This window comes from Sturnira hondurensis, unplaced genomic scaffold (genome assembly GCF_014824575.4).
Source record: "Sturnira hondurensis isolate 20B ecotype Veracruz unplaced genomic scaffold, ASM1482457v3 Scaffold0006413, whole genome shotgun sequence".
Lineage (NCBI taxonomy): Eukaryota > Metazoa > Chordata > Mammalia > Chiroptera > Phyllostomidae > Sturnira > Sturnira hondurensis.
Window position 1 is genome coordinate 26,418,935 of NW_028079044.1, and position 27,794 is coordinate 26,446,728.

Sequence of the window (27,794 nt, forward strand, 5' to 3'; positions counted from 1 at the left end):
TTTCCGACAACGGGAATTTTAATATCCTTATTTTCTCCAGCTAGTCTCGGAACTGGGAAAACTTCTCAAAGTCGGGCTCCTGGAAGTGCAGTGAAAGCCGAGGAGCCGCCGTCCATCCTCGAGGTGCTCCCCGCGCACGGGTGGGTGGGTAACGGTCTCAGCGCGGCGTCGCTGCCCGACCTTCCGCGGCCTGGCTGGAGGGGAGGGGAGGCTGGGCCGCCAGGGCTCCGGGCCCGGAAAGCTACCGACAGGCCGAGTCTGGGTGGGTGTCACCTGGAGCGGAGCGAGTGCTGTGGAAGGCTTTGAGGCGCCTCTCTAGCCCCAGCACCTGGAAAGCAAAGTGGGGCGCGAGGCCGGGNTGGGTGGGTAACGGTCTCAGCGCGGCGTCGCTGCCCGACCTTCCGCGGCCTGGCTGGAGGGGAGGGGAGGCTGGGCCGCCAGGGCTCCGGGCCCGGAAAGCCACCAACAGGCCGAGTCTGGGTGGGTGTCACCTGGAGCGGAGCGAGTGCTGTGGAAGGCTTTGAGGCGCCTCTCTAGCCCCAGCACCTGGAAAGCAAAGTGGGGCGCGAGGCCGGGGGACGACCGGAGGCACGCACACACCTGGACCCCCCACCCCCGCTCCGGTCCAAGGGAGACCGAGGGGCCGCCGCACCGACCGGGCCGCTGGGCCGGCAGGGGAGCCGAGGCAGACGGGCCGGAGAATAGAAAGGCAACGGTGCCCGGGACGCCGAGGAGGAGCTACGGCCTCGCCCCCAGGGAGACCCGGCTATGGCAACCCCCACGCCAAGTTCGCGTGGGGCCGCAGCATTTCCCTCCTAGGGTTTGAACTGCCCGCCCCGAGTAACCGCCCCGCCCCACCCCGCCCCTTCCTCCAGCTCCACAGCGCCCCCACTGGCTACCATGCGCCACGCAGGCCCCGCCCCAGCCTTTGCAGGGGATCTGGTCCTCTCCCGCCCACCCTTTCACCCCCAGCCAAAGCACCGCGGGGGGGTTCCCCATCTTGTAGGCTCTTCCTCTCATTCTCACCTTGGGGAGCGTTATATAGAAAAGTTAACAGGTCCTACAGTGGAAGTCATTAAAAGTAACAAAGCGGAATAGTCACTTGAAGATAATCAAGTCTAAAAAGCAGATTACAAGTAGACCCCTTTTAGATGAGAAGTACAGATGTACACAGGCTAAGATCTGAAAGTCTGACTAACTTGGTTATAGTATTTATTCCTGGACAGGATTAAGACTAGTTTTTAGGCATCTAAAACTGATGTCTTATTTACTGGGCACCTGTTATATGCCAGGCTCCATTCCTCCGCCCTTGGCAGCTTCTTCCTAGTCTCCCTTTTATGGAGGTTTCTCCTCTGCCTATTCCCTAAATGAGGTGTCCTGCCTCCGCATATTCCTTACTTTATCATTGTGTGCTTCACCTTCCATGCTGCATCTATTACTTTTAAGCCAATAGCAGCTGCTACTGCCACTCTCCTCTGACTGGACATTTCCCCATCTGATTGCCCCTTAGTCACCCCAAATGACATATATCTAAAATCAAGCTCACTAACAATGATTGAGCTTTGACTACTTGCCAGTTACTGGTTTGAGTACTGGAAATCCAAAGATGAGTAAGATACAGTTACTGTTCCAAAGCAGCTCACTAGTAAGTGGAACAGGGATGTCACACTCATTTTCACCTGGGGCCACATCAGCTTCATGGTTGCCTTCAAAGGGCCAAATGTAATTTTAGTACTATATAAGAGTAACTACTCCTTAACGGTTAAGCAAGAGCTCGGTGCTGTAGCCACGTAGAAACAAGGTGCCGGCTGGATAAAACAAGGTGGAGGGCCGGATTCGGCCCACGGGCCTTGTGTTTGCCACCTGTGAAATAGAGGAACAGTGGTGGCACAAAGAAAGAGGGGTGGGGGCAGAGCTCACTTCATAAAGTGAGGTGGATTTTGAAGGACAAGTGGCAACCGAAAAGATGTTAGCAGGGGACTCCGAACTCAAAACAAAACGCGCAAGATCACAAAAATTGAAATAGTTGGAAGCATTAGAAAAACTAACTAATTTGTTATAGCTGGAAACTGAGATTTGTTTGAAGCAAAGACAAAAAAAATTCTCGAGGGCCCCAGCCAGGTGGTGGTTCAAGGTCCTGGGGAAGGACTTCTTTGTTTCCCTTTCTGGATTGAGTGTCATCCCATTACTAAACGCGGGTTTCTAAGACCCATGTTTTCCACAAGATCTAAAGCTTCTTTTTGGGACCACCCGGTTAGACATAGTGGAAGACAAACGTCAACCCGGTTGACGTTTTCAATCACCATGGCATTCAATCTATGCAGATACACTTAAACCGTCACATTCAAGAATTAAAAAAAGGAAAACAGATCCATTGGGAAACTAGCAAGTTGCACCTCTATAACCATTTTATAAGATGTTAAAAGTATTAGTATCCAAAATGGCAGGACAAATATTCTCATTAGGGAGGGAAATGAATTGATGTTTGGCACATAGTAAGTGTTCCAAAGTTGGCTGTCACCATTGATAATAGCTTCCACTGACCATGTTCCATTATATTTTTAAAACTACTGGTTCTTGCTGATAGGAAAGAGGGTGTTGGATTTGGACTAGCATCAAACACGAACTCTTGCTGAAATTTTAGATCATCTTTCTACTACTTGTCATTACCCTACCCCTCTGCAGGGTCCAAAACCCATTTGTATTCTACCTGCATCACCCATTCTGATCCCCATAGGCCACCTTACAGGCCAGAATCATGTTGCTACCTCAACCGGAGAGTCAGAAGCCAGGACAGCATACAATGATTCAAGTTACACTTTCTGGATTACTCCATACTTGTAATACTTCATTACCTCATACTTCTTGTAGGAAACTTGTTTTGACTGCTTTATTTAAATATTCTTCACCTTGACCTAGAGGACAGCTATTTTGTAAGAGGGCCGATGGTCAAAATATTTATGCTCTATTTTAGCCTATCTTTGGAGGAAAAAGTGGGAAACTCCACAGCGTTTCCCTGGAAATTAAAAAAACTGGCAGCTAGGAAGACCGGGAAGATCAAGTGAAATCTCTCAAACTGGTCTGTGGAGGTGCAACCCGTTGGAAGTCCTCCTGGAAATGAAAGGTGAAGCCCAGTGTTCTCACATGCTGAATGAAAGATGGGGAAAAAATATAGCCTGCTTAAGAAGAAACCAGACATACTGAATAAAGGGAAGGGAGAAAAACGCTTCTCCTTTTTTTAATTTTTTAAAATTTATTTAATTATTTTTCAAGTACAGTTTTCTATTATTCCCATCCCATCCCACCAACCCCCGTGCTCCCCCTCCCTCCCATTTCCACCCTTCTTAGTTGTTGTCCATGCATCCTTTATATTTGTTCCTCTAAATCCCTCCCCTATTTCCCCTGAAATTCCCTCCCGTCTCCCCTCTGGTCACTGTCAGCCTGTTCTCTATTTCAGTGTCTTTGGTTATATTTTGCTTGTTTGTTTTGTTGTTTAGCTTCCTGTTAAAAATGATTAACTGGTTAAGTTTGAAAATAAAATTTAATAACTTTATTTTCTTCTCTCTCCAAGTAAAATACCTACTGTGAAAGAAAAGCAAACAAATGTAAATATTGTGAACCCAACTGTCACTGAAATTTCGGTCTTTGAAAAAACACACCTTTCTATGGGACGGGAAGAGGTCAGTGGCCAGCTACTGCTACCAAAATCCCTTAGCTTAAGGGGAATAGTTGGCGTAGTTACCCTCAGGCCAGCCCTTGCTGTAAAACGGGAAAAGAAATGGTTGAGAGGGTAACAGGAGTCTAAGAAAGAAGGGGTCGAAATGCAAAAACAAAATTATGAGAAGGATGGGGAGCGGCTGTTCTGCTGCCTCAGCATAGAAAACAAACAATCTGAAAAACATAACCTGAAAGGTGCTTTTCTACGTGAAAACAGTCGGCGGAGCAGATTCTTTTGTGTTCCTCCGGGGAACGGTCAGCCTAGAATTTCACGGGTACTTGTCATTTCGCTTTCTCTCCAATCCTCTACCCTCCTGTAAGTGTTACTTTTCACCCACTTCATTAGTCAGAAAAAAATCTTGTTAATCTTGAGGAACTGTTACTTCGCTTTCCTGAGAAATGAAAACAGGTTAAAGCGAAACAGGAACTCTCACCCACAGCCCAATACACAAAATCCCCGGCTTTCCCGCCAGTGCTCAATCCGGGTACCTTTACCCCGCCTTGGAATGGAAGGGGGAAGGAGGGGCGGAAGGGGCGGAGACCCCACTTGCGTCACAGACTAGCGCCGGAAGTTGGCGACAGCACAACTGGAGAACCGCAGTCTGTTTGGAAACGCCGAGTAAGGAGTTTCTGGAAGCTAAGTGGGTAAAGAGTTGAGTGATTGGGATTTGGGGTTGGGTATTTGGGCCACCACTGGGAAGTCGTTTGGCGTTTAAAGTTGCGGTGTTGGGTCAGAGTTGGGGAAGTCTGGGGATAGAGTAGATGGTGTTAACCCTTTGGCTAGTTTTTTTTTTTCCCAGTTTAGCTGTTTCGCAGTTGAGAGTTACAGAATTTTATAAATCTTCCTTTATCTTCGGGTCGCATGTTCTGTTGAGAGGTAAACTTTTTTGGCCGTCTCCTGCCAAAGTTTGGAAAAATAGGACATGTGCCAAGTGAAAATGCGAGCTTTGCACTCAGTTCTGAATTCCTCTGCCTCCTAAAAAGTCCCGCGCATATTAACTTGTTTAAACGTGGGTTCCTTCATCTATAAAACGAAAGTAATGCCTCCTCGGCGAGTTTTAAAAATTGTAATGCAATAACATGTATAAATGAAATAACGTGTATTATTGTGTCAAGTTTGGGGGTACGTTCATAATATGTAGTGGGTTTTTTTTTAAATTTGTTTCGTCCTTCAGGTCTATACATAGTGATTTAAAAAGTATAGATTAGGAATTGGGACCTTTTTAGTGTTCTCTGAGAAAAATGAGAGCTGGTTGGATTTGCGAGGAACCCCATTGAGTTGTTCAGAATTTCAATCTCTGATTTCAGGGACTAACAATGGACACCCAGAAGGACGTTCAACCTCCAAAGCAGCAGCCAATGATATATATCTGTGGAGGTAGGAGTCACACTTAAATAAAGTAAAAGTATTTTACTTCCGTTTTTAAATATCATTTTCTCTTTGGCTTAAATGACTCACTCGTCTTTAAAGTTATTAAAGCAAAACACTTTAGCAACCATAAAAAGTCTCTCAAGTTTGCATCTTCTCTCCTAAAAAAAGTGCTTGTCCCAACTTTGATTTGCTTCCCCCGCCCTTAGTATATTGGTAATAACAACATACCCTTGAGATTGAGTGTATCTTAGTGCTTTGGGTGGAAAATATAGTTAAGATAATTTGCTTGCCTATAATGTTTTCCTTTTGGATGCTGAATTAATGTCTTTTCTTTTCCAGAATGTCACACAGAAAATGAAATAAAATCCAGGGATCCAATCAGATGCAGAGAATGTGGATACAGAATAATGTACAAGAAAAGGACTAAAAGATGTATCCTTTTAACTATGCTTTCTAAATATGAAGTAGGAGGAAATTAAGAATAATGCTTGGGTTGATGGTCAGAAGACTAATTTCTGATAAAAATGGTAATTTTATGACGTTTGGATTACTTACAAAAAAAAAAGACATGATCAGAATTTTCACGGACCAGTATGACAGGGTAGAGGCATATACTGTATAATCTTAATACTAATTGATCTTGGTTCTCATACGTCTATTTGTAAGGGATTCTTTATTTGAGTACTCATTCATGAGCTTGAGTTTATGGATAAACTAAATTATAGAAGGAGAAATACAAATGTTACCTCCTTTAACATTGCTTTAGTGTTTTTCTTTGCATTGGTCTTTTGTATCATGGAAAGACAGCTAATGAAAATTGAAATGGTTTTTCAAAAAATGTTATTGTCCTAGTGTTGAATACCTTTTGTGCATTTTAGATTAAACAACAAACTAGTTTATTATAAAGAGAAAGTGACTTGGAAGTATTCAGTCTTCTATGTAATTAAAAAAATTTTTTTTCCTTAACTCAGTTTAATATAGTGGTGGTTTTTGATGCTCGATGAAACAGGGAATTCAGAGAAATATCTTTGTTTGCATTTGAATTTGTTGTTAATGTATAGCATTCAAGTAGTATACTTATCTTTATGAATACAACTATATAAATATGATTTCATTTTAAAGCCCATATTGTATTTAGGTATCTGTTAATAGTTTATGTAAGGAAATAATTTTTTGTTCCATTGTTTGTAATTTAATTTTATTGTTTATGTCATCCAATAAAACAAAAGGTGAAAGTGCACCCAAACCACACTTTTAATCAAACCCTGGAATCATCGAAGCCCTTGTTAAAAATAAAGTTTTATACTATCAACTGTTTGTAAAGTCTTCACCATCATTTTGTATGGAATATACCAATGCACTTACTGTCAGTGTGCATACATCGTTTGGTGTTCCATTTCTCACTTGATACACTTGCAGTAGGCCTCTCTGTGTGTAATGCTTGACTATTTTGTAAATCGTAGGTGAGGGGACAAAAGTAATGGTTGCTTGTGGAAAGGGAAAATCAATCCCACATACCGAAGATGAGGACTATTCAGGCAGGTGCGGTTCCAGCCGTAATCACTCATTAAAGTTAAAAAACCAAAACCTGCTTTTAAAGATATAAAAAGAGTAGGATTGGTTTACACTGAACTGCTGGGTATGTGTTCAAAGCTTTTGTCTTGCTCTCGGGGACATTGATGGACACTCCGTCTGTCCCAGGATTTCATATGATGGAACATCATGTTGGCTTCCCTAACATTCATTTTGAAGATCTGCAGTACTCCAGCTTTATTAGTAGCTGTGTGTGTCTCTGATATTCAAAACATACCATTTTTAAAAATATTTCTACTACCATTCTTGAATACTAAGTTCTATAAGTGTATTACGTGCTCTACAAAAATACTACCATGCTCAAAATTTTAAAGAATGCTTCCTGGATATAGATTTTCTTTAGCCACAGCTTTCACAGTTCTATAATTCAGCTATATTCCTTACTAATTTTGTACTTTTTAGACAAAAGAGCCCCAGGAAATAAGGCGTCTCTTAATGACAACCCCCTAAACAGACCCTAACTCATTGGGTAATGTTGCTCTTAACTGTTCTAATGCCATCATAGGTCCCTTGCATATCAGTAGTTTAAATACTGTTACTTGGTTAACTAGACCGCTGTTCCATGGAAAAAGTATTAACCACTAGAACTCAAAACCACCATTTCAGTCACTTACCTCTGTGTCTCCATCTGTGAAATGGAAGTAAATTTTACCTCTTTCCTACCGGTACAGTATTAAGGAGAAAAAAATGGTAACATAGATACAAAATTGCTTTTTAAAGACTTCTGAATAGGGGAGAGAAAAAAAGACTTCTGAATAGTGCTCTGTAAATTAAAAAATCTGGGCTTGAAGTTAACATATAATTTGTTCCCTACTAAGCTGCTTATCAGTGACTATGGACATGCATGTCCATGACAAAGGCATGGAAATTGGTTTACATCCAGTCCTGCTACTCAATGACTGGTCGGTTAACTTCATTTCTTTTAACTTTACTTCATTGGCAAAGTGGAGGAATTAATGATGATTTGTACAGTGCTTTGAGACTCTGAAGCCATAGTCAGAGATTGAAGGTTATGAAAAATCCAAAAATAATAGAAGAAATCAGAAATGACCAGTCCTGAGGAAGAATAAATGCCCCTTGTCAGCTGGCAGCATGATTTTAGCAGGGTTCACTTTCCGTGTTTGTACCATAGGCAGGAAATAATAGTACCTACCTCAAAGGTTTGTTGCAAGACAATCCATAAGAACTCAGCCTATTATTAGCTTATGTTAATTATTACCATTACTGTATTGCCTTCCAGTCTCCTTAGACTGCTGTTTCAAAAATACAAATTTCATGATACTGTCCTGCTAAAAATCCTCAGTGCTCCTGGTTTTGCTAAAATCAAAATGATTGGGAATAGCGTATTTGGCCCTTGATAATAGACTCCTACCTCTGGCACCACTTCAAACCGTTTCTCAGTCTTCTGTTTCTAAGGAGGTGTATGCAATTCCTTAAGCAAGTATCAGGCTTGTTTTGCTTTCTTGCCTCTCCCTTTTCCTCATGCTTTTCTCTGTGTCTAAAATTGTCTTTTCTGGTGTTCTTCACCAGCATTGGGATTTTGAAAGATTGCTTTATCATCTGCTAGCTTCCAGTGTTGTTGATAAATCCAAAACCATTCTATTTTTAATCCTCTGTAGGTGACCCATTTTCTTTCTGCAAACTTCGAATTTTTGCCAGTGTACTGAAACTTTATAGTTATGTGCCTTTGTGTTTTTCACTGTTTCGGTCACTTGCGTACTTTGAACTGGACACCCAAACTCTTTAATTATGGGAAATTACCTTGAATTATTTAATAACTTCCTACCTGCAGTGGGGTTTTTTTGAAAAATAGATATAATCTGACTTTCTCATTTTTCTTTTCTTCCATTCTCTGCACTGTAAAGCTTTATCACTATCTAATCCATCTACTGGGTTTTTTTATTTCTGGTATAATACTTTTTATTTCTAAGCTTAGTTTTTCTTTGTATTTACGTCTCCTTGTTTCTTGGATGCAATGTCCTGTCAGTGAAAACCATAGTGGCAATTTGCATTTCCCTCCATAGTCTTTTTCCTTCAGATTGTTTTTTATCCTTGTTTTTTTGGCATAAATGTATACATGCATATAAGTATCACCAGAAAAAAAATCATGAGTGAAAAGAAAATTACAGGGCATATAGAGTTACAGCTCTTTTCCTGAATATTTAAAGGATTTCTTCCTATCCTTCAAGTAAAATACGAAGATACAGTAGACTGAGTGTTTTAGGACATAATTTTGAATGAAGTTTGCTGGCTAGAATGAATTAGCAAAGCGGCTTTACATGCTCTGGGGGAGGCCATGCCTGCTCACCCAAAACAAAGAATTTAGTAAACAACCTAAGGATTACTCTAAAGTTTGAGCTTGGGCCTATAAACATGGCAATTTAATCTCCAGCACCAACAATGGAAATAATTACATAAATACAGTCACATTTTGAGCATTAGAGTTTTTACCACCACCAGTGCCTGCTAAGGTGTGCAATTTAAGTGCAAAAGGGGAAAAGAAATAGTTTCCTTGAACTATTATGTGCCGCGCACTGTACTAAGTGCTTTATCTTTTTGAACTAGTCTGAAATTACAAAACAAAAAAAGTTTCCCACAAATGATCTTTACTGTTTTATTTATTATCTAAATTGTAATATGTCGTCTTCACTTTTATATCTAGCTCTTAGTTCAGTGTCTGACTCATAACTGGCACTCAGAAAATGTTGAATGCATGAAAACGAAGAGGGAGTCTTGTCTTCATTTATTCTTCTGTATAAAGAGGACGAAGTAAATGTAGGTTGCAATGTAGATACAGTGAATGTAATTAAGCTTCTGAAATTTAGTTGGAGTAGATATCAATTTACCGTGCAGGTAGTACAATAATCAAAAGAGTAACATCATTTTAACTTGATCTGAAGTGAATTGAAAAGACGAGAAAAGGGAGGGAACTCTCAAACTCCCACCCACCCAGTTTATCTCTTGCCTAATGGTCCTCTTTCCTGGCGAAGCGGGGCCCTGTAAAGCCAATCAGCGGAATGGCCGGTCGGAGACTAGCCAATCATCCCGCAAAGGGCCTAATCCCCACCCCCAGCAGTCAGCCCCTCACTCTGGGGTGCTGAGGCAGAATGAGGCAGCGGGTCACCTTTGCCGTGGCCACATCCTCCGCACCGTCAGGGGACTGAGAACCAGGTGAGTACTTGCCCTCCAGGAGTAAATTTCATCCCCCCATTGCAGTCTCTCTCCCATCCAGGGTGAATGGCGGACGCGGAGGAGCGAATGCACTCTGGGACTTAAGTGAGGGATTGCATTGTGGCAAGAACGTCCTTCATGGCGAGGGTGGCCGGAGTGGGCGTGCGGGGGTACAAACCGGTAACCTTGTGTTTCAGTGAATGTTGGGATTGGTTCACAACATGAGGGTTCCCGGGGTCTCCGGGCGGCGACCAGTCTTGGTGACCAAAGCTGGGGAGTGGGGAACAATTTCATAGGATCTTAAAGTGCCCCTTGACCGTTGCAGGTTGGCATAGGGCTCCCGCGAGACCAGTACCCTCAGCCCTCTCTGGCCGCGTTGTACATAGAAACCGTTGCTTAGGCTGGAGGATGTCATTTTCTTTCGGCCTCCAGCTGCAGGGGGCGCTCCGCCCTGTGGATGGCGGGGGTGGGGGGGAACAGCTTAGGTGGAAGATGCAAGAGGGAAGAAAACAGGTTTTCACGTTACTAATTCATCACCGTTTCTGCTGGAAGTATTACTGATAAGACGAATAGGAAGTTTATATTTCCTATTCATGGAAATGGATGTGGATCAAAATGATGGAGAAAAAACTTAATCCAACAAGGACCAAATGTTTTCCTAATCAGAGACAAATGCAAACAGATATGGAAGAATTTTCAAGATACCAAATGAAGTATAACTTGTGTTTTAGAATTTGAGAATTAATATTCGGTGCTCTTGAGAATGTGTATCCTAGCCCACCCCCCCAAAAAAAAGGTAGTTTTCAGAGAAATATTAACATAGTGTCCAGAATGAAAGTCATTTGATTAGGTAAGAGATGTCTATCATTTGAAATGTTTTCTGCTATATTTTGTTCAAATATAAAATCTCAGGCATTGCAAGTTACGTTCAATTTTATATAATCTACTTTAATCCCATTAGATTCTTAAATTGCTCCCACCAAAGATTCTCTAGCTGTTAGGTAAAATTCCCCTAGGGCAACCTACTCTATTTGGGGCATCATCAATAATTTAAAAACTCTGCCCTTGCTGGCCTGACGCAGTGGATTGAATGCCGGCCTGCGGGCGGCGGGAGGATTGCACGTTCCATTCTTGTCAGGGTGCGTGCCTGGGTTGTGGCCCAGGTCCCTGGTTGGGGGTTTGCAGAGGCAACCAGTGGATGTACTTTGCACATTTCTGTATCTCTCCCTTTCTTTCTCCCTCTCTCTAAAAGGAAATAAATATTTTTTTAAAAGTTCTTTATGTTGCTTTCGTGTATGTAACTTCTGCCCTTAAATCATCCTTGTGATAGGCGACATTCATCATAGTGGACCCTGCCAGTATGATGTGAAAACTACCTTACCGTTTCTCCCCTGTATCTCATCCAAATGGTGCACTACCATCCACAGGATCCCGCTCAAATAACATCCTTTTATGACCTGGTAATCTATAAAGCATATAAGTCTTTAACACACCAATATCACACTTGAGCACACTATATGACATTTTAGTGAAATGTTCAAATTGCTGTCCATCTCGTGTAAGACATTTACATACCCTGCCAACCACGCTCAGTGGCACTACTTCTGCCGGACCCTATTTTCTCTACCCAAGTTCAAGCCAGGAGGAATATGGAGGCCAAGCTGGCACAGCATCCTCTTTTTCTGCAGAGGTCTGATGTAGGAGCAGTGAATATGCCCACCCTCCCGGAGGGCAGGCATATGCTGAAAGAAATACTTCAAATGAATTACACCCATGGCTGCTACTTAAAATTTATCACCTAATATGTTTCAGTGCTGTGATTAAAAAAAAACTTTGACAATTACAATAAGAAATATATTCTTCCTTGTAACGTGTGTTTATATCTATACATCTTTATAATTTCTGTTTGTATAGACATGAAATAAAAGTTTTGCAAACCAATATTAACTATAATGGTATGTTCTATCTCAATATAAAACAGCGCTGATTGAAACTCACTAAATTGATTTCATGGGTTGCTACTTGCACTGAAAAACATGGGTATGATGAGTACGTATGTGGGCTCTGGCTGCCCACTGAGATTCAAATCCTCCATTCACTGGTTCTAGCTGTGTGACCTTGAGCAGTTCAAATACTTGAAACATCAACTTCCTCATCTGTAAAATGCAGGTCATTAATATCCTTCATGAAAGTCGTTTTGGAGATTGAGATAATTCACATCACATAGTAATTTAGCTCCATAAGTGTTGACTGTCTCTACTGTTCTCTACTTCTTAAAAAACCTACCTGCTAAAGTAGCTGTAGGATGAAATGAGACAATATAGGTAAGAATTGGAGTAGTGCCTAGCACACCTTAAAAACTTTGTGTGTTAGCAGGTAGGTTTTTTTTAAAGTATAGTTAGTGAGTATAGTGGGTGAGTATAGTTAATACCCATCATCACCAACCTCATTAGCAGTAGTGTCATTAGAATGAAACTGTACAAGTCCTCCTTATTCTCGGTTCCATTCGTCGAGTGTTTCTTGAGAGGTATAAGGCACTACCTATGTTAGTCCTAAAGGTATGAAGATGGATAAGATCTCGCAATCTAGAAGAGAAGAAAGAGAAACAATTAGGATGTGCTATGTACTATGAGAGGTGTGTACAGGGCGCCATTAGAACACAGATCTGAGAGCTGTTCATTGATGAGAGTGGGCGGGCTGTAGGGAGTGAGCAAGAGGATGATGGTAAGGAGAGTCACCGAAAGAATGTTATTTATGTTTGTGTTCAAATGCAAAGAATGATTGGGATGTTAACAAACAGCCCAGGTAGAAGCAGGTCATTCAAATCCACATGACCTGCTTGTTGATCTTAAGAAAAGATATCCTAAAAAGCAGTTTAAGTGCTAAAGCTGATCAGAATATGCCACCCCATAACGGGCTATTTTGGCAAACAATCAACAGGAAGAACTCTCTGCCCTCCCCTCTTCTGCCTAAAAGCAGGGCATGAATTGGGCTTTGGGGGGTCTTTCCCTCCCACCCCTCCAATACCAGCAGGAGACCAACCCTGATCACAGCCCAGGGGCAGTCAGCGTGGAGAAGAGTCTACATATAAAATCTTACTAAAACTACTGTAACCAGTGTCTCCCATATATTTACGTGTCTTAGAAGCCAAACCCCCTTTTCCTTTTGTCTAATTACTTCTCCACAATTTACCACCCTTTGTGAAAATGGCATCTAGACCCCCCAACTGAACAGTTTCTTTGAGTTTTCACTTTTTATATGAAGCCTCCATGTGCATAAAATAAACCTTTTCTCCTGTTAGTATGTATTTTGTCAATTTAATTCACCAGGTCTCAGTTACTGGAATTAAATAGGTAGAGGAAAAGTTTGGTGGTTTTTTTTAACCTCCATAGCACTAAAACCTGCTTTGTCACTATATTCAACATTGCTTAAGTGAAGATTAAGTGAGATAATCCATGTATGAGTACATAATCATTTAGCTCTGTGAATGTTAGCTGTTGTTATCAGGGAGAGAGAATTTAAAATCAGTACTCTTCCTCCTTGGAAAAAACATCCATCTCCTTTTCTATAGAAATGCAAAATAATTATTATAGAAGTACCCAGATGGTTCCTACTAACCATATTGAGTTATATATATATACACACATATATATATATATTAGATTCATAACTGTTTTCTCATACTATATTTCAGCTATGGCTGCCAAAGATAATCCATCACTGTGGGGCTTTGGAACAACAAAAACATTCAAAATTCCCATTGAACACTTGGATTTCAAGTATATTGAAAAGTGTTCAGATGTTAAACACTTGGAAAAAATTCTTTGTGTGCTTAGGTAAGCATTTAAAAATAATTTCAGCATGTTTTGATGTGTCAGTTTTAAAAGTTGAAGCTACATTAGAAACATGGGAGGAAATGTTCAGGTATTAAGATTGTTTGTTGTATTTGCCCATCTTAGGCTCCAAAATAGTGATTTTGATTCTGGGCTTAGTTTGGAGTGTTCTGCCTGGATGTACTTCCAGCATGCTATTTAGGCTAATTAGCATTAAGGAGGGCATTTGTCTTGCGTCCTCCACATTGTCTAGGAAAAAGTAGCTGTGAGAGTAGCCAGTGTGAAGTAAGGTTAGCTCACCAGCCCACACTGAGAAAGCTCTTTGGCACTTTCCCACTTAATGCCACCTGCCAACAAAGGGGGGGTGACTCACTGCGAGCTGGTCACATGGAGGATGGTGGGGAGGTCAGGAGGTAGGACCAGAAGGCAGGGAATCAGGGCTCTCTGGTTAAGATCTCCATGGCGTTGATTGTTAAACTTTAATATACAGCACATGTGGGTGTTGGAAATGCAAATTTGAGGGTCCCATTCCCAGAGATTCTGCTTCTGGGAAACCTGGGGTGGGGCCCAGGAACCTGTGTTTTTAATAAGTGTGTGGCTGATTGACACACAGGTGGTCAAGGGAACCCACTTCGAGAAACACTGCCCTCTGCCACCTATTTCAGGTTTCATGGGGTTTTCCCTTAGAGAGTAGCCTGATATTACAGAAGGGGTATCAAATTCATTTTCACCAGAGGCCGTATCAGCCTCGAGGTTGCCTTCAAAGGGCCGAAATAATTTTAGGACTGCATAAATGTAACTACTCCTCAACTGTTGAGTTGAAATGACATTCAGCCCTTTGAAGGCAACTGCGAGGCTGGTGTGGCCCCTAGTGAAAATGAGTGTGACACCCTGTATTACAGGGACACTTGTGGAGCATAAACTGCTCCCTTCCAGGACATCAGCAGTACTTCTTTCTGCTCTGCTGTGGCTCTCTTTCTTCCCCTGACCTCTCCCCTCCTGCTGTGTCCTTTGCTTTTTCTCTCTCATTACCTTTAGTGTCCTGTCCTCCCTAAGCAGATCTGTTTGTCCCCAGCCAGAATCAATGTAGTAACCTCATCATTTCTGAAATGGAAATACGAACCACGCCATTGTTCTCCATTTTGCTTTTCTCAGCAGTATGAGAACATTTTCATTTATATTTGATCAAGGACTGATAAGCAACATGAGAAGCTTATGAGATAAAAGAGTTTGAAAGCTATAGTAGTAGCGTGGGCTCTAAGAAATTCCCTGAATAACTTAATTGAATGCATTTGAAAATGGGATTTTATTTCCATTTTTCTAAAAATTTAAATGTGAACAGACTTAGAAGGAAAAAAGATAGACTTTCCTTAAAAAATAAATAGACAAAAAAAGAACAGATCTCTCTATTTAACTCTCTAAAAAAGGAATTCTGCTTCCTGAGTGGTCGAATTTGGCGTTGTGTTGTTCTGAAGTATGCCTCTGCCGTTTTCTTCATATCCCTTTGCAAAAAATTAAGCTAGGAGCTCCTCCTTGGAAAGGAAATCCAAAGTCTCACTTTTTGCCTGTCACTAATACTGAATTTCCATTTAAGTTTAAAATTACTTTATGTACAAAAGGAACATTACGTGTGTTAAACAGGAGAGAAAATATTATATATTCACATGTAAAGTGTATGGTGGGAATTTGCATCTCTGGAGCTCCATTTTTTCCTTTCATCGCATCGCTGCATAGATTAACCTAATAGCGGAGCTGGCCTGGTCGGGGAAAGTGAGTAGCAGCAGCTACTTGGGGAAAGTGAGTGGGCAGCAGCAGCCCCACCTGCCACCTCGTGCGGGGCAGTCGGGGCCACCCCTGTGATCCCCGCAGGACTGGGCTCCAGAGAACCCAGCTTGCACATCCCTGGTCTAGACGATCTATAAATAAAGTAGTAACTCAAAAATTCTGAAATGTTTTAAAGGTCTGGTGAGGAAGGATACTATCCTGAACTTACAGAATCTTGTGAAAAGCGCCTTAGAGGGCTGGCTCCTCAGAGCAGAGCTTTGAGGAAAGACCAACCTGCAGCGACAGCATCCAGTTTCACATCGGGAGAATGGGAAAAAATTGATGGTGATATAAAGGTATGGAGTAACTCCAGTCTTTGTGACATTGCCGTGCTGCATATACTTTCACTTCACTCAGCTGAAATTCTGGGTTTCTTTTCTGTCGGTAAAGGCCTTTTTAGTAGTAATGACTTAGCACCGGTTGCTTCTTGCACCCAGGAGAATATTGTGAGTGTGTGAGTGTATGTGCGTACACAAGTGTGTGGTACAAATGACCAAATAATATTCCATCCTGTGAAAGAACCATTTCAATCAGCTTCTATTAATAGTGCTACGCAAACATGTTTGTTTATCATTCTTGTGCCATCTGGTTATTTCCTTGGAATAAATTATTAGAATTCACATTGCTAATTCATATTTCAATTTTTTTGCTCACTCTAAGTCACTCCAGTTAAGAAATTGTATTTTTTTCATTGTGGGAAAGTTCACATCATATAAAATTTACGATCTTAACAATTTCTGACTGTACAGTTCATTGGTGTCAAGGAGAGTCACGTCACTGTGCAGCTGATCCCCAGAGCGCTTTCATGCTGCGAAACCGAAACTCTGCACGCACAGCTCTCCACTGCTGCCCCCTCCCTCCGGAAAGCGCCATTCTACTTTCTGTTTCTGTATTTTTGAGTGATCTAAGTACCTCATGCCAGTGGAATCTTCATTTCAATCTTTATTTGTACATTGTAAGTTTGCACTTACCTAACTGACCTCTTTCTGTTGACCTTGTATCCTGTGATCCTGGTAAATTCAAACTAACAAATTAGTTTTAGTGGCTTTTTTCTGTACATGCCTCAGATTTTTTTACATGCAGGGCTGTGTCATCTAGAAATAAGAAGAGATTTACTTCTTCTTTTCCAGTCTGGCCACCTTAGTTCTTTTACTTGCCTTACTGCACTGAGACCTCAGTCCAGTGTTGAAGTGAGAACGCATATTCTCTTGTTCCCAGTCTGAGAGGATGTCATTCAGCTTTTCACTGTTAGATATAATGTCTGGCCCTCACTGTATATTTCCTGAATAATAAATAATAGAATTTTACGTATAATAACGAAATCTCTTGCTCAGTTTTTTCCTGGCACCTGTGACAGACAATTCGGTTTAATGAACATTATTGTGAACCTATTATATGCCAGACATTGTGCTATGTTCTTGAATCATGAAGATAAGATTGAGACATAGGCTCTGCCCTCAAGGAACTTATAGTATGGTGAGAGAAATGAACAGTAAATTGATTATTTTAAATCTTTATGGCAATACATGGAGAGGAGCATCTTCAGCCCAACCTGGGAGTTCAGGGGAAGCTTGCCACAAGGGATGGAGAATACGTTCTGGCAAGATAGATGGAAGTAGGAAGGACAGCCTTTTGCCGCCACAGCAGCAGCCATGAGTATGCTCAGGCTTCAGAAGAGGCTTGCCTTCAGGGTCTGCTGAGACCCCAGCAAGACCAATGAAATCACCAATGCCAACTCCCGTCAGCAGATTCCAAAGCTGATCAAAGGTGGGCTGATCATCTGGAGCTTGTGACTGTCCATTTGATGCTGGAAAAACACCTTGGCCCACAGGAAGGGCAGGCCAGTGGGCATAGGTAAGCGAAAGGGCACTGCTGCCCATGCTCAAAGGCATGGGTGAGGGCGGTGGGAATCCTTCACCGGCTACTGAGAAGGTACCAGGAATCTCAGCAGTTGACCCGTAAGTGAAAGGGAACGTGTTAAAAAACAAGCAGATTCTCACGGAACACTTCCACAAGCTGAAGGCGGAGAAGGCTTGCAGAAAGCTTCTGGGTGACCAGCCTGAGGCCTCAGGTCTAAGACCAAGAAAGCTCACAAGCGTGGTGAAGAACGGCTCCAGGCCAAGAAAGAGGAAATCAGCAAGATTCTGCCTAAGAAGGAAGAGACAGAGAAGTACAACTCCACCTCTCTTGCTCATACATAGTGGCCTTGGCAATTACCCAGATCAGTCATTCAGTCGAATACCCTTCACCTATTAAAAACAAATTAGGAAGGGCAACAACAATGTGAATATGCTTAACAAAACTGAACTGTATGCTTAAAAATGATTAAGAGGATAAATATTGTATGTGATGTGTATTTTCCCCAAATTAAAAAAAAAGTTAGGAAGGGCATTCAGGTAGAGAGAATTGTCCCCTAAAAATTTGACCGACCCGTAGAAAACTTTGATAATGTATAGCCTTTTCTAATGCTTAGTTAATTATTTTGCATTGTGTATTTACATTCATTTTTCTCCCTTTCTCTCAGAGTTGGGTATCAGAAATTAAAAAAGAAGAAAATAAAATACACTCTTATGAAATTGGAGCATTTCCAGAAAAGGGAGAAAATTTGCCTCCAGTCCGTGGTTCAAACAGCTGTCTTCCTGTTGCCAAAGTAGGCCCTTCGGGGTGGGGAGAAGGTGGTGGTTTATTGAGAGCTATCCCCGTTTAACCTGTGTAGCTGGAGTGCGACGTCCTCTAAGAGAGCGGAGGATGTTTTTTTTCAGTTGGCCGTGTGCTATTACCTTCATGAGGCATCCTGTATTTACTGACTTTCTTCATTTTTCTTTTCTGCTCTGTCTCTCCTACACACTAGTTTTGATGAGCGAGCATACAAGATACAATTTACGGTGTGAGAAGTTCAGGGGATAATATTATGTCTCCAGGAGAGGTAGAGAGGAAATAGTTTATTACATAATTAACTATGGATTTGAAGTATTAAACAGATATTTTTCAAACAGTAACAGATGTTGTTCTTCTTTTAGTGCATTTCCCCCCTTATCTCCAGCCCCTCATGATTATGTCTCTGTGGTTGGTCCCTGTTTTGTCACCTAGACGTCCCCTTTTTCTCCTGTGGGTTCCATAGAAAAGGAACCTGTTGGACTTCCAGGTCCATGTACTTAAGGTTAAGTTGCAACTGAGCTTCGTGGCATCCACCGACCCTGGTATTACAGAACTCGGCCCTTGTTTCCTGGGCACTGGAAGTCTCTGGCCTTTCACACGTTTACACATTCCGTTCCTTTCTGTCCTACTTTTTAAACTTCATTTCTATCATTTCAGAAAGGATGGCTACCCAAGTCTCTTCATTCTGGGTTTACTTATTCTTGTTATTTTCATCTCATCTCTGAATCTGCAATTTTATTTAAAAAACATCATTGCTCTTTGCCCCTGCCCTCTGATCATTTACCTTCCCGGTTCTTTTTACTCCGTAGTAGGAATTACTCGGGTAACTGAGGTACAGTAATGTGGTGAAGTTGCCACTGTGTAACCAATGAATTTGTATTTGTTGAACACACATTATGTGCTAAGTCTGTGCCCGAAAAACATAGTGATGAATAAGTCTTGGTCTCTGCCCTCAATGAGTTTATAGTCCAGGGGGATGGATAGACCAGTGGTACAGTGGTTTTAAAGAATGGTCTGTGGACCCTGGTCGTCCCAGAGATCCTCCCGGGGTCTAGAAAGTCAGTGCTATTTTGAAAAATTATGCTAATGCTTTGTCTTCTTCACTGTGCCGACATTTTTCCTGAGGATGGAACTGTTGGCACCCGAGCACAAGTCAAGGCAGTAACGCCAAAATGACTACAGTCGCATTCTCTGCTGCTGCAGAGTCAGTAAAAATCCAGTTAAGCATAAAAATGTTTCTGATGAAACAACAAACTTATTTTGTTAAATCTTGACTCTCAAGGACCCATCTTTTTAATATTCTGTGTGACAAATGGGAAGTATGCAGAAAGTATTTCACTGTGAAGTGGAATGTGATTGTTCCCTCAAGGAAAGTACTTGTGCAATTGCATGGCTAACTTAGGTTTTTCCACTTTTTCCGGAATAAATTTTACTCCAAAAATCTATAGTTATTCAGACTCATTTTTTTTTGGCAGACTTTGCATTGAAAGGAATGAAGTGGGCCTGTCACTTCAAGGAAAACAACCGGCAGTATTTTTTGCCAGTGATAATACCTGAGCTTTCAAATATAATTTAGAGTATCTCACACTGTTATGTGGCTCTTGAATACCTGCTGTGACAAAAAATATTTCCCCTTAAGGAGCATATTTAGATGTTTCAGATGAGCTCCATGAAGATATTAAAGAAATGGTTCCTTACTGTATAATGAAATATGTGCATGTTTGGAAGATTTGCTTAACTCCACATGACCAATGTGCAGTGTTACAACACCATTCCAAATGGTTTCAGATTATGACTAACTTCTAAGAAACCATTTAAGAAACTACTTGTAAGCTGTTGTTTGCTTCCCTCCCGTTCCCTTCTGGTGCTTTCAGTGGGCATGTGACCTGGCGTGGGTGACTAAATAGCACCAAGCTAGTGCTTGGTCAGGGATGGACACATGACCCCAGCTAGCCAACTAGAGTCCTTCCCTGAGATTTCTCTAAGGATGGAGGGAAGAGTCCTTTTCCTTTCTGATTGGGAGGTCTGTGATGGTATAATCCCAGGCTACCTGTGGCCATGTTTCCTACTACATGGAAAAAGCATTAGTCAGCAAGGAAAACAAAATCAGCAGGCAGAGAGGAGCAGAGACCAGGGACAGGGAAAAGGGGAGAGTTGGCGAGAGAGAGAGACCATGTGACTCTTTCATCCGGCAACACCCCTGGCCTTCATTTCTGTCATCAGTTTGGCTACATAAGCCCGTAATTTATTCTTTTAAAATAGAATTAGTTCAAGTTGGGTGTCCCGTTATTGCAAACAAACCAATTTTGACTAATACAGCAAAGTATTCTTCACCCCTAGGTTTTAAAAGAATGAATGATAGTTTAGTACTTTATTATTATAAGAAAATCGCTAATAATCACATTTTACACATGTGAGTTTTTAAATTTTATATATGTACTTAAAGTCTTGTAGATTGAAGATTTAATTACAAATTAATTACAAAATTAATTAATTACAAATTTGAAGTCCTTTAAAGCCTGCTATATATTATTATGCTAATAATTTTAATACTGGAGTTGCTATAACTTCAAGAGTACCTGTTTTTCTTATTTATTCAATTTATATATCCTACTCCAATACTTCACATTGCACTTATAATAAAACCTGATAATCTTATATTAAGTATGTCTCATAAAGTATGATTTTATTCTTTTAGGAAAAATGTTCTAAAAGTAGACCAGCTAAAAAGAAAATTCCAAGGGATTATGCAGAGTGGGATAAGTATGTTTTATATTTCTTTTTTTTTTTTTAGTATGTTTTATATTTCTTTATGTAAAATTTGTCACTGAAAAATTCTCTATCATAAAACACTGTAATAACTTCTTAATTATTATGAAACTGAACATATCGAGAATACCAAGGTACTTGAGTAGAGTACTAAGAGTATATGGTCTAAGCACTCTTGATTTTGTTTTTTCATTAAATAAAAATGAAAGGGCAGCCAAAAATAATTAATATAATTCTTATATCTATCCAAAATAAGAAACAAATTTTAAATTGAGAGAAATTTGTCACAATCTTAACTACAAAGTTCTGCACAGTTTAAGTCTGATTAATATTTAAATGCTAACTAAATTACATGGTTTCTAAGAAAGAATACAGGTAACTTGTAATACAAACCTACTGCGCATTTTTGGAATATGTGTATAAAGGCACAGTGACAGAAATACAAGAATGTCAATGATAAATTTTATTATATTGTACTTTTCAGTTTTTGTTCTTTCTTTTAAGATTTGATGTGGAAAAAGAATGTTCAAAAATTGATGAAGATGGCAAAGAAAAAACTCTAGTAAACAACAAGTCACATTTGTCTAAAATTGAGACAAGATTAGACACAGCAGGTAATTGCAGGAAAATAAGAGCAATTTAGTAGTTCTAAGTTTTTTGAATAACAGTAATAGCTATGGAACTAGAAGACATTCTCTTTAAGTGCTGCAGGTTTCCGCTGAAAGTTTATGGGCTTTTCTCCTGATGTTCACCACTTCTAACAAATTCACATCTAGCCTTTACTTAATTTTATATAACAGTTATAAATTCATTTTTTTTATTTAATTGTTGTTCAAGTACAGTTTTCTGTCTTTTACTCCCATCCCAGCCCTAATTCATTTGTTTTTAATTCCTCTTTTCAAATCCTCTTTTTCCTTCAAATCCCTCAAATTTATTTTCTTTTTGCCTCAAAACAAAAATGATGGAGCAGTTTATTTTTTTTCCCTTTGAAATCCATAGGCGTATAGTACCTTTAGAGGGAAACAAAACCAATTACAAAATATCAAAACCCTCAAAAACTGTAAATGACTAAACAAAGAAAGGAAACATTACTAAACTTAGGAAACCTTTTCTTTTCTTTTATTATTTTCTGTTTCTGCTAAAGTAAGCATTCTTCACTTTAACATTTTTAAATGTTCTATTAAATTATATTTTTGCTTAAAGCAGATAACATTTATTTGTAGGTCTAACTGAGAAGGAAAAGGATTTCCTTGCTACTCGTGAAAAGGAAAAAGGAAATGAAGCTTTCAACTCAGGAGATTACGAAGAAGCTGTGAAATATTACACAAGGCAAGCAGATTTTTGTTGTTGCCTAAACTTGCTATTTTTTTAAAAAATGACTGTTTAAAGTTAATTGCTGAAATGATATAAGTAAGCTAAATAATCTATGTCAGAATCACTTAAGATACTATCATTGTGGTTCATCATAAATTCCCTTGTGTTCGCCTTGTCTTCTTCAATACTTTTCTGAAAGCTCCTACCCATCCTCACTTTTGACATATTATAAGGACAACAGTCATATAATGACTGTTGGATTAGGGTCCACCTTCAAAACCTCATTTTAACTTGATCACATCTTTAAAGATTATCTCCAAGTATAATTACATCATGGGGTTAGGACTTCAACATATTAATTTGGTGGGGGTTGAGGGAACAATTCTGCCCATAACAGAGGCTGTAACTGTTTTATTTACAACTTTAGCTGAGTTTCTCTGCCTTGTATTTACCACTGGTCTGCTTGTTGCCGATGAGTGTCTCTCTCATAGGAGCCTGTCAGTGCTTCCCACCGTAGTGGCCTATAATAACCGAGCCCAGGCAGAACTCAAACTACAAAACTGGAACAGTGCTTTTCAGGATTGTGAAAAGGTCTTGGAGTTAGAACCTGGAAACGTAAAAGGTAAAACATACTCACAGAATGCTTTTAAATTTACAGCAGGATTCATCGAAGACTGTCTGTAGACACTGATGCTGTTTACACTAAAAATATTTCAAATAAACTGAAATTTCTATATGGGAATCATTACCTTCATAAAGTTACTTTTATACTTAAGTTTAACTTGGAATTTAAGTACATAGTTACTTGCACTGAAGTAGCCAATAATCTTAGAAGATTCAATAAAATATGTATGTTTTTAAAGAAATCTCTCAAGCTTGCATTTAACTGTGGGCTTTTTATTTTGGAAAATACAGATAACATAACATTTACTATCTTAATCTTTTTTATTTGTTTTTTAAGGGGGGAAGGAGGGGGGAGAAAGAGAGAGAAAGAGAAAGAGACATCAGTTTGTTGATCCACCTGTTCATGCATTCATTGGTTGATTCTTGTGTGTGCCCTGAGTGGGGATCGAGCCCACAGCCTTGGCACATTGGGACAACTCCCTAACCAGCTGAGCTACATAGCCAGGGCAAAGCTGTCATCTTAATCCTTTTTAGGTGCACAGTTTAGTGAGTGTTATTATTGTGCAATCATCGCTACCATCATCTCTAGAACTTTTTTCACCTTGTAAAACTGAACTCTATGTGTAATAACCAACAACTCTCTCATCTTCCCTCCTCCCACCCTCTGAACCTCCGTTCTACCTTCTTTCTCTGTGACTTCGCTGCACTAGCTCTCTCACGGAAGTGGAATCGTACCGTGTTTATCTTTTGTCTGACTGGCTTATCGAACTATGGCTTTTTGTCCAAAAACTATTTAAGTATAATTTAATATAGATTTTCTGATATTTAATAATAAAATAAGAAGCCCTCACTAAAGCTCTAGAACCTTCTACTAGCTGCTTTGTGGGCTTTGCCACCTATAATATATCCCTAGACATTCTGAATTAAACATGTCCAAAACCAAGTACCTATTTCCACCAAAATCTGTACTCCTGGAAATTTGTTTTCCTGGCTCTGTGACGTCACCATCTGTCCATGGTCCAAGCCAAATCATGCAAGTCAGACTCCACTCTCCATTTCTGCTATCAAGAAGGAGTCATTTCAAGAGGGTGTAGCATAATTAAATAGACTCATTCTCTTTCTTTAAACATTTTTGAAGTCACACAAATATAATCTTTCACATGGAATGTACCATTTGTACCTACAAACATGGGCAGGCAGAAACCCTGGAGGCGCTGGTGGGAGGACCCTGGAACATCAGCCCCAACTGTCACTGTCCTGGATTGTCCTTGTTTCACCAGTACTGTCACCTTGTGCCTATATTTTGTCTTTGTCACAGAGTAGGGGTGGGCTCCCAGCTTTAGGCAGGCGTTTGACAAAGGTGTGAAGATCTCCCGATGGGCCTACACCACACTGTACCAGGCCCTGTGCCAAACACTTTCCATGTACTAACCCGTAATTTTTCACAATAGCTCAGTAGAGGTGCAGATAATGTTATTCAGTACACCCATTTTTAAAAGGAGGAAACTGAAGCACAGAAAGGTTAAGCAACTCACCCAAGATCACACAGCTAGCAAACGACAGAGCCAGGACTCAACACTGGACAACAGATCTCAGGGCCTATGTTCAACCACTCTGCTACGCTTCTTCCACCAGAATGGCCTTATGTTTTCATGCTAACTTGTCTGAGTAGTTTCTGAAGCACCAGAATCTTCAGTATTTAAAAAACATCTGATAGAGCCATATCTAGCAGTGAATATGGCCATAAGACACTAAGAAGTCTTAGGTTTGCTTAAGTGAATAAGTAACTTCCTTTCTAAAATTTTTACTTAAAAGATAATTGTTTTAAATGCAGTGTAGTGTTTAGATTCTATTGTAAAATAGAAAAAAAAGTAGTGGGAAAATTAGTAAAAGCCATATAAAGTTGGTAGTTTAGTTAATAGTATTGTGCCACTGTCAATTTCTTAGTTTTGGCAAATATACCATAGTTATACAGGATGTTAGCATTAGGGAAAGCTGGGTAAACCTGTATGAGAACTCTCTGTGTTATCTTTGCAACTTTTCTGTAAATATGACATTATTTCAAAAATAGTTTAAAAATAATAACTGTCATATCATAAATATCTTTTTATGGACATTCCCTTCTGAAATCTGAGTAGTACTAGGAATAGCTAAACTTGTACTTAAAATATACTGTTACAGTTTTGGTAAACTGTAATACAAAATGATTTGTCCTTTAGATTTCCATGGTTCATTTTTAAGACCATCAAATTGGTCAAATTTATGTTTTAAAATAGCGTATTAAAACATAGATATAAATTTCTTACTTTTCAGACTTACCAAGCCTGATTGTTTTCAAAACACAAAGTTGTCTCATTATATAATGGATAGTGATGGGAGTACAAAGGCATTTTTTTCAGGTTGAATAATTATTAAATTATACATTGAAGCCTTTAAAAAAATCTAATGCAAATTACCAAAGGACTCGTTTTGGAATTTAACTGACTTAATCCTCAGTTAAGGATTAAGTTACCTGTGTGAAATACCTCCTTCTAATCACTTTAGAGCTTGCTATAAAGACTTCACTACTAATCCCATATTCTGAACCAGGTGCTGGTCAGTATATACTAAGTTTAAAAAAATTTTCAAAGTTTTCATAAAGTGATGAAATAACACTCGCGATGATTATAAGGACGCAAACATTATTGTTTACTGACAAGCCTCCCAATAGTTCAGCGCAGCGTGGTGCCTCGGAAGGGCCTCGGAAGGCCAGCCCCGGAGCTGGCAGGGCCTGGGGCTGCAAAGGGCCAGGTTGTTGGAGAGGGCAGTTGCCTGATACAGCCTCTTGTTTACCTCTGTATCATTTTCTACAAGTGCAACAATATGGAAATGGGTGCAGCTAAGCTTTGCACGGTTGCATCCTAAACTGTTGTGTGCTTCCTATACTCTTTCACTTGAGAAATGTGGTAGCCATAATGCCATGTGTTAAAAAAGTGTAACTTTTATTTTGGTCAATTTCCAGCTCTGCTGCGCCGTGCCACTACATATAAACATCAAAACAAGCTCCCAGAAGCAGTGGAAGATTTGAGTAAAGTACTGGGTATTGAACCTGATAATGAGTTGGCCAAAGTAAGTACAGAAAGTGATTCCTCACCGAAGTCTTTGCTGTTTCTGTATTTATGTTAAAGTGATATCGATTTTGTTGGATACATGATGTTGAGGATTAGGTTACAGCTTTAAAAAGTAGATACATCCCAGACATCCCAGGGTGTTAACATCTATTTTTTTTCTTTCCTGCGGTGTTATAGGCCATGATTTTCTTTGAACTAATTTCAACTTATTATGCAGAGCAGTGTGTACATTTCCTAGGTGGGATTAGGCATGAGCGTGATGGCCATAAGAGTGTTTCTCTCTGCCATTAACATCATAATCATGTATCACTGAGAGCAGACTGACTCAGGTGTGCACTCAGGGAGACCTGTAGTACGACCTAAAGAGTAGAGATATGTGTTGATGTGTTGAGAAGTGTAGAGGATCTGAGATTTTACCCTACTTGCAAATTAACAAGGTGGCTTAGAAGAATATACAAAACTCCTGGGTCAGACACAAAGGAGTTTGTCACAACATAGTGAGCCAATGGGCTTCAAGTTCATGTCAGTTCCCCAGGCTCCCATGTCTCATGGGGGTGGCACAGAATGGCCCAGATAGATGCTGCACTCTCAGTGGATTTGTGTCACAGCTGAGAAACCCCAAATTACAAAACCCCACCTTTCATGGAATACAAGTGAACCTGCCCAACCAGCGTATGAGGGAAACATTATCTTTATTTCCCCAGAGAGCAAACAAACCCACTCTTTCCTCTGAAGCAAATACTCTTTTTCCCAAGGCTGTTCTCAGTAAAAACATCTTTAAAAAGATGGTCTAGAACAAAGGTTGTTTGGTTCCTCCGTTCACAACATATTCAGAAATGAGAAACCCATGGAGAACTGTCTTCCAACAATGTCTCATTGTCTCCACGTATACCTGTTGTGTGATCTGTCTCAGAATGGCAGCTCAAGTCCCTGGTTTATCAGCTGCATTTGTCAAGTCAGCATTTCAGTGGGTTGGATTTAGGGCCCAGCTTAAGAACACATCTTTTCCACATAGTATTTTTTTTATAATGGTATATTTTATATAAAAAGGTCTGTCCAGAAAGTATTTAGCCATATACTATGAAAATTAGAGATATTTATTCAAGAAGATATAAGAAATGTTGTACATAGGACAGTGACACCTCAGTCCCCTTCAAAGTAGGCACCTTGGGACTTCACACACTCCACACACAGTGTCTCTTCCACTGTTCAGAAACTCTGCAAAATCCTTTGTTGGAATCGCCATCAGCTGCCTCATCATATTTTCCTGAATCTCACTGATGGTCTGAAATCTCTTCCCCTTCAAGGGTGATTTTAGTTTTGGGAAAAGCCAGAAGTCACAGGGCACCAAATCAGGGCTGGGCTGTAGTGGGGCTGAGTCACCTGAGTGATTTGATATTTCACCAAAAACCTCTGTAGGAGACATGATACATGAGCAGGCATGTTGTCATGATGAAGCTGCCAATCACCAGTTGCCCATAGCTGTGGCCTTCTGAGTCATCCAAATACTTTCCGAGGAAGAATGTTCAAGCTTCATGCAAAATTTGATCTAGATTCATTGCTCTACTTGCTCAGTCATTTTGAATGCGGTAGCCACACAGTACACATGCTCACTCAATAGCATCTACCACCCCCACTGACTAGTACAGTGAAGTCATCATTGTTCACGCATGTGCATTCCAGTCCACTCTCCTTGGTTCCCAGGTTACGTCAATGTCATGCAAACTGTTCTCATTAGATTAACAATGGCTGGACTTTTTCCAGACAGACTTTGTATATATGATCATCAGAATATCAATAGTGTTATGT

At 40.3% G+C, this 27,794-nt stretch overlaps 2 protein-coding genes and 1 pseudogene across 4 annotated transcripts in view; all 3 read left to right on the plus strand.

Annotated features, from left to right (window-relative positions):
• Positions 1-4,279: 4,279 nt before the first annotated feature.
• On the plus strand, positions 4,280-6,406 carry POLR2K (RNA polymerase II, I and III subunit K). 3 transcript variants are annotated; one of them, XM_037048279.1, is made up of 4 exons: positions 4,280-4,358; positions 5,026-5,095; positions 5,429-5,521; positions 6,071-6,406. In XM_037048279.1, exons 2-4 carry the CDS (start codon positions 5,035-5,037, stop codon positions 6,091-6,093), a joined length of 177 nt encoding a protein of 58 aa, XP_036904174.1. In that variant the 5' UTR covers positions 4,280-4,358; positions 5,026-5,034; the 3' UTR covers positions 6,094-6,406. The 3 variants fall into 3 exon arrangements, with proteins under 3 accessions (XP_036904174.1, XP_036904171.1, XP_036904175.1); XM_037048276.1 differs by having other exon boundaries at positions 4,295-4,391; XM_037048280.1 differs by having other exon boundaries at positions 4,339-4,362.
• Positions 6,407-9,745: 3,339 nt separating this feature from the next.
• The window catches only part of SPAG1 (sperm associated antigen 1), a 49,345-nt gene continuing 31,296 nt past the window's right edge, over positions 9,746-27,794 (plus strand). Inside the window, exons 1-9 of the mRNA XM_037048281.1 lie at positions 9,746-9,853; positions 13,548-13,689; positions 15,647-15,806; positions 18,035-18,160; positions 20,867-20,931; positions 21,442-21,551; positions 22,161-22,266; positions 22,743-22,873; positions 25,877-25,983. Of these exons, the coding sequence (XP_036904176.1) occupies positions 13,550-13,689; positions 15,647-15,806; positions 18,035-18,160; positions 20,867-20,931; positions 21,442-21,551; positions 22,161-22,266; positions 22,743-22,873; positions 25,877-25,983 (945 nt within the window). The 5' untranslated portion in view covers positions 9,746-9,853; positions 13,548-13,549. The remainder of the gene's footprint in view (positions 9,854-13,547; positions 13,690-15,646; positions 15,807-18,034; positions 18,161-20,866; positions 20,932-21,441; positions 21,552-22,160; positions 22,267-22,742; positions 22,874-25,876; positions 25,984-27,794) is intronic.
• LOC118988961 (60S ribosomal protein L19-like) lies at positions 17,051-17,711 on the plus strand (annotated as a pseudogene).

Excerpts from the sequence above, each read along its gene's own strand:
- POLR2K (XM_037048279.1), top strand. The coding sequence starts at position 5,035 with ATGGACACCCAGAAGGACGTTCAACCTCCAAAGCAGCAGCCAATGATA. Across the intron at positions 5,096-5,428 it reads AATGATATATATCTGTGGAG|AATGTCACACAGAAAATGAA; the intron begins GTAGGAGTCACA and ends TTTCTTTTCCAG. Across the intron at positions 5,522-6,070 it reads CAAGAAAAGGACTAAAAGAT|TGGTGGTTTTTGATGCTCGA; the intron begins GTATCCTTTTAA and ends AGTTTAATATAG.